An 11,206-nucleotide genomic window follows, 5' to 3' on the forward strand; every position below is an offset into this window, starting at 1 on the left:
ACCCGTTATCGTTTATCGGAGGGCCCCGCGGAACAACCATTTTGCGGTTGTTCCGAGGGGTGACAACTGCCTCCACATGATTTGACCTTCGCTCCTGGCCCGGTGCGACCTCTCCCCCCAGCCTCGACTCCATCGATTGCGATCCGCGGACCTGCAACGACGACTCCGCTGCCTCTTTCAATTCCTACGCCTAGTCGGAATTCGTCGGTCTACTTCAATCCCTCCTATCCGCCCCCGACCGATCCGCAATCATGGTCCACAAAGTGCTCTTCTGGAGCGGCTTCGGTGCGTACCAACCCCCATAAAAGGCGTCATTGCCCTCTGCCATGTTACTTTCAGAGGATGAGATACTTTTCTTGAAGAATATCGGGCTAATTTTTTTTCTTCTGCGCAGGCATTGCCGTCCGCCTCTGGCAACTCGGAATCGAGATGCGTCCCATGTTCTGCAAGGACTCTCTCTGGGCCTACCCTCTCTTCGCCAGTGTCGGTGGCAGCTTTGGCTACTGGCTCCAGGGTGTCGAGCAACGCCAATTGAAGATGCTTGCACAGCGCCGGGAGGCTATTCTTGAGAAGCGCCGACGGAGGGACGAGCGTGAGGGCATCTCCAAGACCGAGGAGGGTGCTGTTCTGGCTGTTGCTTCATAATTTCTTATTTCTTTTGCACAATTGGTGACGAGCGGAAGCTGAGCATTCTGTATTTTCCTTGCTTCCTTTTCTTTTTCTACATGTACCAAAATTCGGTGGTTTGATATCGACAACCCAAGTTCTCTCGCGGAGAAGGTCTGCAGCGATATATGCCGTGGAATATGAACAACACTTTCTCTTACCATTACCGTGCCCCAGAATTCCTAAGTTCAATGTTCTCTAGCCTTCAATTGGCGCATTGAACGTTACTAGTACCACGTAGCGAGTCTCCGGGGCTCTTTCTGCCCCGAGGTTACTTGTGGTGTCCAGGCATGATGACTGGTACGGTTTTAGTACATGGAATGGGTTTGAAAACAAATCATGAACAAGATGATGCTTGCATTGCTATGGTACAAGGGTATTCTAAATGTAGTATTGGCATATAGTTCACCAAATAGAACTATTGATCCTTCTCCGCAAAACACATTCTAGGTTCGTTCGATAGTGAACTGAAGAGAAACCTCCCATCTCTGTCCTCCTGTGCCATAACCTCCTCCCAATCGGTTCCTCACCAAGCTGGAAATCTTCTCCCTCAGTCTCCCAACATTGTCATCTGCTCCGGACACACGAAGTTTTAGGTTCGCCATACACAAACCATAGTGGACTTGCCAAAACCGAGCATCATCAACACCAAACACCGAGGGATCCGACTCGATATCTTTGATCACATCAGACACTCCCTGGCCCGAATAAGACATGAGAAGCATGGAGCCCAATGTCTTCACAAGGCGGACTCCAAGAAAACACATGGAAATGGCAATGGTGCCGGACAACAACTTGTCCAGCCAGTCGTAGATTCGAATCGACACCAGAGGCAAAAGTAGAAGAAGAGTAGAACATGACAAAGTCAAAAAATGGGAAGGGTTGCTCAAAACGGACGGCAAAGACTCGATGTATGCAAATCGCATCGCCTTGCCAATACGGGCATGGTTCTTGAGACCAATCGCCGAAACCAAGGTCGAGGATATGGCGAGAGCCGCCGTGACATCCACGCTACCCAGGGAAACCCGATCATGGTCATGAGAATGATGGGGTTCGTGGCCCGATTTCTCCAAAAAATGCTGCAGATTGTGGGAGATCAAGTCGAGGCCCATGAACAAAAGTAGTACACACATTGCAAATCCAGCCAGCACCTCGGCCCGTTCCAGGCCAAATGGGTGGCGAATACTTGACCTTTTCCAGACCTCAAAATTGCTGAGAACATCCACGGCAACACACACAAGGGCTCCCAGTGAGTCAAACAGGATCAAATGGGACAATGCTGTCATGGCCAATGACCCATGCGCCGTCCAAAGTGTATAAGCCGCCACGAACATGTGGCAGAGACTCCACCAAAAGCGTGTTTTTTGGTCCTTCGACATACTTGCGCGGCACTCTTTCAATGTTGGAATGGGGAGGGAATTGGGCAAAGCCAAAGGCGCACGTGGAGGGGGCTCGAGGAAGATCTGGTGCGAGATACTACTGTGCTTGTACTTGTGACCGCGACGCTGTCCGATGTTCTGGAAATACCGACAAATTTATTAGCATTTAACCCTGGTAAGACTGTGTCGACATGTCCGCAAGACTCACCGATTTGACCACAGGACCCTTGGACATAACAGTTGTATCGAAATTGAAGGGCGCTGCGGGGACCGAGTCGCTCGCGCCATTCTGCACCGAGGCAGGCGTATCTGCTGCCCTGGAACTCAGATTGAACGACGATTTCGTAGGACTAAAACGCTCTGAATTGACTGGATCGAGCGTCGCGCTCCGGGGGAATGATTCCTTCAGCGGCGACAAGGAATCACGATCGATTGATAGTCCTGGGTCGTTCGGGGAGCATATTGATCGCGGCCATCATCGGACGGCGGTGTTGGAGTACGCGGAGGGATTGGCAATGGGAGGGTTGAGGACATCATGATATCTAGATAGAAGTTTGACGACTTCAGTTCCGAAACCAGGAACAGAGTCGATAGTATCGTGTCTCGTGAGGGGGAGACAAAGGGAAATCAATCAGGAGATAGGATAGTGGAGACTCCGTGTTTGCCTGGGGAATCAGGCGTTGAACTTGGAGGACCTCAAAGGCGGAAGGGGCGGGGGAACCGGAGAGCCGGAGACTAGAAGGGCCTCGACCGCATGTCGAGGACATCATCCACTTCCTGTTCCCTCTAACACTACCACCCTCGTCATTCACTGTCGTCGGCTCTTATGGTTGCGCGCGCGGTACTTGAACTCGCGCACTGAACTATCTGTGCTTGTCTTGCGATGATCACTGTTGCGTTCTAAGGAGGCTGATGCCCACCCCCGGCATCGATGGATAACCGCGGCTCGTTCTTCTTCTTCTTGCTAGTTTTCTACTTTCTCCTCAGTTCACAATCGCGACCTCCGCTGGTCGATGAAGGCCGACTGCGTCAACGGGAGCTTGATCGAGAGCAGCGTGCGATCCGACTCTTGAACGAGTCACATTATGGCGACTTCAATCCCGTCGCCGATCATTGGGTTCCTATCCCAGGGTTACGAAAGAACGATACATATGCCTGGGACCTTTTCCCCAAGGCCCAAAGCCGTGCTCGTGATCAACTGCAATCTGTACTGTCAACTTACGGCGTCGACCCCCCCACTCGGCTTAGACGGCTCCAACACATCATCCTCGTTGAATCTGACCAAGCTGTCCCTCCCGGTTTACCGCAATGCCACTGGTAAATTACGTGGAGGCTGGGTTCGTCGGTCAGATGTACAGCGCGCCATACCTTTGAACATAACCGCCATCGCGGAGGAACATGAATACTTCACTCATGATTTCGGCTTGAACATAACAGGTAGCGAGGGGACATTCTATTTCGATTTGGAGGAAGGACCTGGGCAAGAATTACGTATTGGAGATGGACTTGCGCGTGAGATCAGAGCGAGTTGGACGATAGAGAGTGACGACTTCTGGGGAAGTATTTGGCGTTCCGAACTATTCGGCGTCCATTTTCCAGAGAATGGCGCGATTATCCTAAGCACATCAAGTGAGAAGTTTGGCGGTATATTCTCTTTGCCTCATCTTGCACTCTCAGCCGACAGTTACGAGTTGTCTCATCATCTCCTACTGAAATCGCTCTCCGATACAATGCTCGAAAAGCCAAACCGACCTCCAACCCTATTACCTTGGGCATCTTTGGCAGGCACTGAACAAATGGAATTTGCTGCGCCAAAATGCGAACATGTCATATTTCTGCAACAACATCCCCTCGTCGTTGACGGTCATTTGGCGGATCGAATGACGGTCGATTGGATAGAAAGGGAATTAAGGTACCCGATGGGAGCACCCATTCCACACCCACCTCTTATGACCATGTCTGCCGTGGTTTTCTCTCCAGATTGTGGATACATTCTCGAATCCAAGGGGGCCCCCGAATATCCACCCTCAGATGCGCTATATCTGTCAGGGCCAAAGAATGAAGAGTACAGTAAAGCTGCCTCTTGTCTCATATTTGTCGTTTGGGGGGTTTTTGTCGCACAGATCAGTCTCCTGCTACGTCAGATTAAAGAGGCGTCGACACCTTCCACCCGAAGTCGGGTCAGCTTTTATACCATTGCATTAATGGCGTTTGGAGATTCTTTCGTCATGCTATTCATTGTTGCGCAGCTCTTTGAAGCTATTTCCTACTTGGTTATTGCGACTGCCTCATTCTTGGTCTTCCTTTCTGTCAGTTATATTGGCATGAAATTCATGATGGAAATTTGGGCCGTTCAGGAACCCGAACGGCGTGAAGAACGACCAGTGAATCCACCGACCCCTGTCACCCGCCCTGGAACGCTTCCCCTCCCCGCAACTTCTCTAGTGCGAGACTCTGGCGCTACACCGATTATTTTGCCTCCTGACCAAGATGCACCCGACGATGAAATGGAGCCAGAGCCGGCACCAGCTAACCGAACCGCTCCTGCTACGCCACGACAGGTGCGCGCCGATGTGGGCGCCATGTATGGGCGATTTTATTTCGCACTTTTCGGTATACTTATTCTATCGGTTTGGGTCTTCCTCCTTCCCACGCTCATGGGTGCAATCTATTGTCGCCTTTTGTCAACCGTTTACCTGTCATTCTGGGTTCCCCAAATTTACCGCAATGTGATGCGCAACTGTCGCAAGGCACTCCGGTGGGAATTTGTTGTTGGTCAGAGCATTCTCCGACTAATCCCTTTCCTCTACTTCCTCACGGCTCGTGGGAATGTGCTATTCATCCAAACGGAGTGGACTACCGCATTTGCGTTGGCTGGATGGGTGTGGGTCCAAGCCTGGATATTGGCCAGCCAGGATATATTGGGCCCGCGCTTCTTTGTCCCACGGGGCTGGGCGCCACCCGCATATGATTATCACCCCACGTTGCGGGAGAACGCCTGGCCCGATGATGACCTTGAGGCAGGTGGCAATCTCTCGATCGAATCTCTCCGAGCCGATAAACAAGATGTGGTCGACTCTAAAGATGATGACAAGCAATGGTCTAAAGATCGGAAGCGAGTGATGTTTGACTGTGCAATTTGCATGCAGGATATCGAGGTTCCTATTCTTCCCGGGCCCACTTCTGCAGGTGGAAGTAGTGTGACTGATGGGGCTGCGAGCATTTTGAGTCGTCGCCAATACATGGTGACTCCTTGCCGGCATATCTTCCACACTGCCTGCCTAGAGAGTTGGATGAGGCTTCGTCTGCAATGTCCGATCTGCCGTGACACCATCCCCCCCGTGTAAAGTTAGCATGTGTTGATATTCGTGTTTTGCATATAAATTTATATTATCTTTGAAGAAAGATCGAACTCTGTGTGTTGATCTTGAAATATTTCTTTTTTGTCTCAATACACTTTTATGTACTTGAGCTGAAATTTACCGATCCCCAGCCCATTGGTTAAAATGAGGAATTATTTATGTCAACCCCGTCATTTGATACTAGTAGCCATGACCAACTGTACCATCTCGTGGCGAAGTGAGTGATAGTCAGAGAAGGTGAGACATGGGGAAATTCCTATTCAAGTTAGCGCTGGCCACTTGTAGTTTGGTGCACCTTATGCACAGGCTCATCCTGCAGTTAAATGCATCGGTCTCCAGGGCTCTCGGTGATTCCGCAGCTAAAAATCCCGATGATCGGCTTTCGCCTGCACCAGTGGAAGGGGTCTGTGCACCAACCAAGGCTTGTCACCTGCCTTGACGAGTTCGCCCCAATTGGCTTCAAGCTCGCTTCAGGAATTCTGCAGTTCCCCATATTTTGCCACAGACCTTTTGGAACTAGTTTCCATGTACGGAATAGTTTCTGCAGCTTCATCTCTCTCGGCTACTCGGCCCTCAAAGAAACTTGAAGACTAGCTGCGCCACAGCAGTGTTATTTTTATGCGAGAATTATCAGCCTTGCCCATGGAATCTCGGGAATGGTTACTCCCAGTCGAAGCTAAACCGACGATCTGACCGATTTTTGATGCTGGTCGATGACGCTAAACCACGCATGTCTCAGGGTCCTCCTCCGCATGAACCAGGAAACCGGATGTTTCTTCAAATATAAAATGCCCGATGTTGCCTGCTCCAACTTTCCATAGCCATCAATTATTCTCTCTACAAACTTCTATTGATTAGAACATTCCCCTCACCTCCTTTTCACACCTCAGTGATCACTCAATTTCCACAACTCTTCACCAACAATGAAGTCCATCACTGCCCTGACTTCCCTGCTCCTCCTTGGAGCTGTCACCGCCCAGGAGATCCAGTCCAAACCCTTCAACTTGGTTATTCAATCGGAAAAGAAGGCCATCAATGGCCAAAAGCTTGCCGCCTGCCACACCGGTGCCGCTATTGAATCGCTTTGCCTGGCTGGTGGATCCGGCTCGGAGTTCTATCTGAACACCACCGAGGGATCACAAGCCCCCATCAAGGGCGACAAGCCCTCCGGAACCCTCGTCTGGAATCTCCCCTATAACGGTAATCGTGAGTACATATCTATACTAGTTTCACTCTATATCTTCCAGGTATCGCTAACAGACCACACAGAGGTGGAATCCGAACCCATGAGTTTCTACGTTGATCCTTCCACCAACGTCGCCATGCCCTTGTTCCAGCCATCTTACGACCAGCAGCAAGTCATGTTCGACAAGGATGGACTCATGGGCATCTACAGTTATCTCGATGACTCCGTCACCCCTCCCAAGGATGATAAGGTCAAGGTCTTGAAGAACTGGTATGTCTGTGAGACCAACTACTCCGCCTACCAGTATCGCACCTTGAACTGGGTTTTGGGCAACGGCAAGGCCAAGCCCCAGAACCCAAGCTGCGTCAAGGTTCAAGTTCACCGCAAGTTCCTTTGAGGAAAGGGACAGGAGATGAGCTAGCTATTTCTTTGGAAGTAATATGTTAGACCATGATGAGCGTGTATATAATTTATGACAACCCTAATCTAAGATACCCTACTACATACTGTTGATGTTTGAGAACTCTACTGTTAGCTCTAGTAGTACTAGTAGTATCATCTATACTAGTGATACTGGGTCATTTGTAACAAGCACTATGAGGCGCTGGGTCTGGTAACATCCCGAAAACATAGTATACCTCGAAAAGCCGCAAGCCACCTTTCTTTCGCATTTCCAAGTCAACCAAGGAGGCGTTGAAAAGGTATGAAGACACTCGGGTTCTAAATGAGTTGAGAGAGTCTGGACTGTTGAACGATAGGCTGAGACCGCGGAGGGCCCATCCCATCTATATGTATTGTGTTGAAAGAAACGTGTCTTCGTGAAAGACCAATATAATATGACATCATAAGGAAACGCATAACAAAGTCCACAAGGGACGAGAGAACACCAACAGCCGTTTCTCGGGACAAACGACCTTGCCTCTAAAATCCAATATATTCTCTACAAATTCAAAGTTAAGCATCGATGGTCTCCTTGTAGGCAGCCTCGTCCAACAGAGCCTCGAGCTCAGCGACATTGGCGACCTCAATCTCGGCGATCCAGCCCTCACCCTCGGGGCTGGCGTTGATGGTCTTAGCGTTGTCCTCCAGGATCTCGTTGCCGCGGATCACCTTGCCGGCGACGGGGGAGAGCACATCGGAGGCGGACTTGACGGACTCGACGGCACCGACGGGCTCACCAGCACCAACCTCGAGGTCAGCCTCGGGGAGCTCAACGAAGACGACGTCGCCCAGGGAGTGAGCGGCGTACTCGGTGATACCGATCTTGGCTGTAGGAGCGGGGCGCGTCAGTAATGGTCTTGAGCTATGGATAATTCGAGAATGGAAGCTCGATTTGGTTGAATGAGATATTCTTAGGCATTCTGAGTGACTCACCAGTGTTGCCGCCGTCAGCGAGCTCAATCCATTCGTGCGACTCGGTGTACTTCTTCAACTGAGCTGTGGGATCCAATTGATGACGTCGTTAGCTATCGATCACAACCAAGAACTCAATTGAGCAATCGCAACATGATTTTCATAGCCAATTCAATGGTGGAAGGTCTCTGAAGACCCTTTTGGTCACCTATGGCAGTTTGGAGAGCGAGACCACTTACACAGAGGGCTCTGAGAGAAGCTCCGGGTTCCCCGCGGGAAGCGGAAAGCAGGTGCAGCGCGGCAGGTAGAGGCCAGAGGCTTCTGGGCAAGGACCCGGGAAGCAAAGGGGCGGATGGAGCGAGCAACGGAGGACATTTTGGAGAGGAAGTGAAGTGAATTGAGGAGTTGGAAAAGAAGAGGAGAGAGGAAGGGAGAGTTTAAGAAGGAAAGAGCACGGCCGGTGGTTCCCCGGCGGAGATCCATAGGAAATGCAAATGGGCTCCGATAAGAGAAGTCCGCGCCAAGACCCGCGATAAGCTCCGACCTCAAGATTTGATTTGGCCTTGGGTTTTTGCCCGGCCTCCCAAACCCCCGTCTAGTCACTTTTATCCGGGCCTTACACCCCACCACTCGATGAAATGTTGTACGAGCTGATTGCTATTGTATGTGTCCATCGATTTCCGATTGATCTACCCCGAATTGAGACGGATTTACTGACGTGTGCTCTTCTCCCTGCAGGTCCGCCCGGGCAGCCTCAACGAGGTTCGCGAGTACGTAACATCTCGAAACCACCTTCCGAGTCATTGCCCATCGTTCATCACCCTTTCTAACGTTCCTCATTGACAGAATTGCCCGTAATGCTGGTGCTCAGGTCATCCGCTCCGGCGGTGTCGTCCGCGGCTACACCAACTGGGGCGTCTTCCGCTTGCCCAAGGTCACCACCAAGCACCAGGCCCGTTACAGCGAAGGACACCACTTCATCATGCGATTCGATTCATCCGGTCCCGTTCAAACCTCCATTCGCCGTACCCTCGGTCTCGATCCCCGAATGATCAACTTCTCTGTCGTCAAGCTGGGTGACAAACTTGAGGAGATCAAGGACATCGAGGGCAAGGTTCAATGGAACAAGACTCGCAGCATCACCAACTCTCTCTAAACGAAACCAAATGTCAAGAGGGGGAGTTTCTGATTAAACCATTGTTTCGATAAGACTTTGCGATTCTGGGGCAGTGATCTTTGGCCACTTTTATATTCTTCTCTGTTTTCTTTTTCTCTTTTCTTGTATCATTATGGCATGGGAAATTTTTGGCATAACCACTCAGCACTGTCAGCACGACCGGCGCAACTTTGTATTAAACTGCAATACCAATCGATTTTCATCCATCTTATCCATTTCCGCGCTATTGATAATATCTCGCCTTTAACTTGTCCACCAGGGGCAATTTGAGCACGTGACTGACTCGCCCCGCGCCGAGGCAATTTCCCCGGACATCCCAACCCCAACTGTCAAACAAACGCAATAATTCTTTTCATTGGTGATGCTTTCGATTTTTCCTTTCTGCGAGTGATATCTTAAATTGGACTTTTTTGGCTCCCCTATAACCATGTCGCCTGTGCGCGAGCAGTCGGACCAAGATCCGGATGAGTTGACATCCCCCTCCTCATTCGCGCAATTAATGGCCCTGGAAAGGCTAGAGGACACGGAAGTTTTAAATGCGAGTACACTTGGGCCTGAAAAGGTCGAAAGATTTCGCTCTTTGGCTGCACCTTATCCTCCTGGTCAGGGGACACGCTCATTTGGAGGACATGTCTATGCCCAGTCCGCTTATGCGGCTTCAAAGACCGTCGGAAAGGGATTTGTAGTTCATGTCAGTATTACTCTGTCCATAAATCATCAGACTGCGAAATTATGTTTTCATTAGAAATCTTTAAAGACTAATGTCAGTCTGCAGGATATGACGGGTACATTCATATTGCCCGGTCGACTGGATGTCCCTTATTTCTACGCTGTTCGACACGTGCGAGATGGTTTCATGTACTGCACAAGGGCTGTCGATGCTCGACAGGATGGCAGGATCATGTTCTCCTGCCTCTGCTCATTCAAGCGCGATGAGAAGCAGCGCATCTTCCGTCATCAGCCTTCGCCGGTTCAGGAGCGATACCAATCCGTATTGGCCGGAAAACGACCGGAGGATCAGGCCGTCAGTCCCAGTATCGATGCTGACTGGTGGATTGACGGCGTGCGAGAAGGCAATATTTCCGAGCGTGAATTTCCAGGACTAGATGTCCGGAAAATAGACATGAAAGACTACAACAAAACCAAAGCCATTCAAGAACGACCTGAAAAATATCGACAATTGACACAATACCGCTTAAAGGGTCTGCCCGATGCGGACCCGAGTGTGACAATTTCCCAGATGAAGGAGATGGACCAAGCGGGAGATTATGACAATCTATATGCCTGCGCGCATATGTACTCTAGCGACAAGAACTCTCTCTTGTTGATTCCGCGGTCACTTGGAATCAAGCACTGGGCGGAAATGGCCAGTCTTACTTTAACCGTCATTGTGCACCAACATGGGGAGGCCCTACGCATGGTTGACTGGGATACATCACCTACCGAGGACTCTGGTTTGGCTTTGAAATGGTTTATCCAGGAGGGTTGGACGCCCCAGTCGGCGGAGAACAGGGCTGTTCATGAGAGTTATCTTTGGAGTCCGGATGGCACATTAATTGCCACATCGTTACAAGACAGCCTGCTTCGATTACGAAAACTTGGCCGCGAGAATCTGTGAGGTTCAAGTTGTCTTTGTTGTACATTTAAGCGAAACCCCTAGAGCTAGATTCGCATAGACCATTGAAAGAACCTCTAATTGGACGCGTCGTGAGATTTTCAATGTATTTTAAACGTGCCACTAGATAACTGGCAGTTCGGAATGAGAAGTTCCATGAAAACTAGCAGTACTAGTACTACTTGTAATAGATATTCCTGAGGTCCGTAATTGGAGCTAGAAAAGTGCTCATCAACGGGCCGAAACAAAACAAGCCAACCCCAAAGAACAGTGGGAAAACGGCTGGGATTGTTAACATATGCTCCAGTCTACTTTTAAAAAACACCAAAAATAATTATAGACCAGAGAAGACAAAAAATGACAAGAGTGGGATTCGAACCCACGCCCCCTTGCGGAGATCAGGAAATTGGAGTTAAGGTTGACCTTAACCTGACGCCTTGGACCAACTCGGCCATCTTGCCAATTAGA

The 11,206-nt window shown here is 50.1% G+C and overlaps 7 protein-coding genes across 7 annotated transcripts; 5 read left to right on the forward strand and 2 right to left on the reverse strand.

The window, feature by feature from the left end:
* Nucleotides 1-251: 251 nt before the first annotated feature.
* N7509_007104 (putative NADH-ubiquinone oxidoreductase 14 kDa subunit) lies at nucleotides 252-645 on the forward strand (the record flags this gene model as incomplete). Its single annotated transcript, XM_056631741.1, has 2 exons — nucleotides 252-285; nucleotides 395-645. 2 exons carry the CDS (start codon nucleotides 252-254, stop codon nucleotides 643-645), a joined length of 285 nt encoding a protein of 94 aa, XP_056487292.1.
* Nucleotides 646-1,112: 467 nt separating this feature from the next.
* On the reverse strand, nucleotides 1,113-2,579 carry N7509_007105 (cation efflux family protein family; the record flags this gene model as incomplete). Its single annotated transcript, XM_056631742.1, has 3 exons — nucleotides 1,113-2,183; nucleotides 2,254-2,448; nucleotides 2,472-2,579. 3 exons carry the CDS (start codon nucleotides 2,577-2,579, stop codon nucleotides 1,113-1,115), a joined length of 1,374 nt encoding a protein of 457 aa, XP_056487293.1.
* A 397-nt stretch (nucleotides 2,580-2,976) lies between these two features.
* dscA (ubiquitin-protein ligase dscA) lies at nucleotides 2,977-5,392 on the forward strand (the record flags this gene model as incomplete). Its single annotated transcript, XM_056631743.1, has 2 exons — nucleotides 2,977-3,235; nucleotides 3,294-5,392. The coding sequence occupies 2 exons, from the start codon at nucleotides 2,977-2,979 to the stop codon at nucleotides 5,390-5,392; spliced, it is 2,358 nt and encodes a 785-aa protein (XP_056487294.1).
* Nucleotides 5,393-6,330: 938 nt separating this feature from the next.
* On the forward strand, nucleotides 6,331-6,990 carry N7509_007107 (uncharacterized protein; the record flags this gene model as incomplete). The annotated part of the gene is made up of 2 exons (XM_056631744.1): nucleotides 6,331-6,613; nucleotides 6,668-6,990. The coding sequence occupies 2 exons, from the start codon at nucleotides 6,331-6,333 to the stop codon at nucleotides 6,988-6,990; spliced, it is 606 nt and encodes a 201-aa protein (XP_056487295.1).
* Nucleotides 6,991-7,547: 557 nt separating this feature from the next.
* N7509_007108 (glycine decarboxylase subunit H) lies at nucleotides 7,548-8,429 on the reverse strand (the record flags this gene model as incomplete). The annotated part of the gene is made up of 3 exons (XM_056631745.1): nucleotides 7,548-7,861; nucleotides 7,968-8,030; nucleotides 8,186-8,429. 3 exons carry the CDS (start codon nucleotides 8,427-8,429, stop codon nucleotides 7,548-7,550), a joined length of 621 nt encoding a protein of 206 aa, XP_056487296.1.
* Nucleotides 8,430-8,584: 155 nt separating this feature from the next.
* On the forward strand, nucleotides 8,585-9,102 carry N7509_007109 (mitochondrial 37S ribosomal protein bS6m; the record flags this gene model as incomplete). The annotated part of the gene is made up of 3 exons (XM_056631746.1): nucleotides 8,585-8,608; nucleotides 8,685-8,716; nucleotides 8,793-9,102. The coding sequence occupies 3 exons, from the start codon at nucleotides 8,585-8,587 to the stop codon at nucleotides 9,100-9,102; spliced, it is 366 nt and encodes a 121-aa protein (XP_056487297.1).
* Nucleotides 9,103-9,550: 448 nt separating this feature from the next.
* Nucleotides 9,551-10,741, forward strand: N7509_007110 (acyl-CoA thioesterase; the record flags this gene model as incomplete). Its single annotated transcript, XM_056631747.1, has 2 exons — nucleotides 9,551-9,814; nucleotides 9,899-10,741. 2 exons carry the CDS (start codon nucleotides 9,551-9,553, stop codon nucleotides 10,739-10,741), a joined length of 1,107 nt encoding a protein of 368 aa, XP_056487298.1.
* Between the last annotated feature and the right edge of the window lie 465 nt (nucleotides 10,742-11,206).

This window comes from Penicillium cosmopolitanum, assembly GCF_028827165.1.
Source record: "Penicillium cosmopolitanum strain IBT 29677 chromosome Unknown utg000008l:1.0-4398992.0:1.0-4402845.0, whole genome shotgun sequence".
In the NCBI taxonomy this organism is placed as follows: domain Eukaryota; kingdom Fungi; phylum Ascomycota; class Eurotiomycetes; order Eurotiales; family Aspergillaceae; genus Penicillium; species Penicillium cosmopolitanum.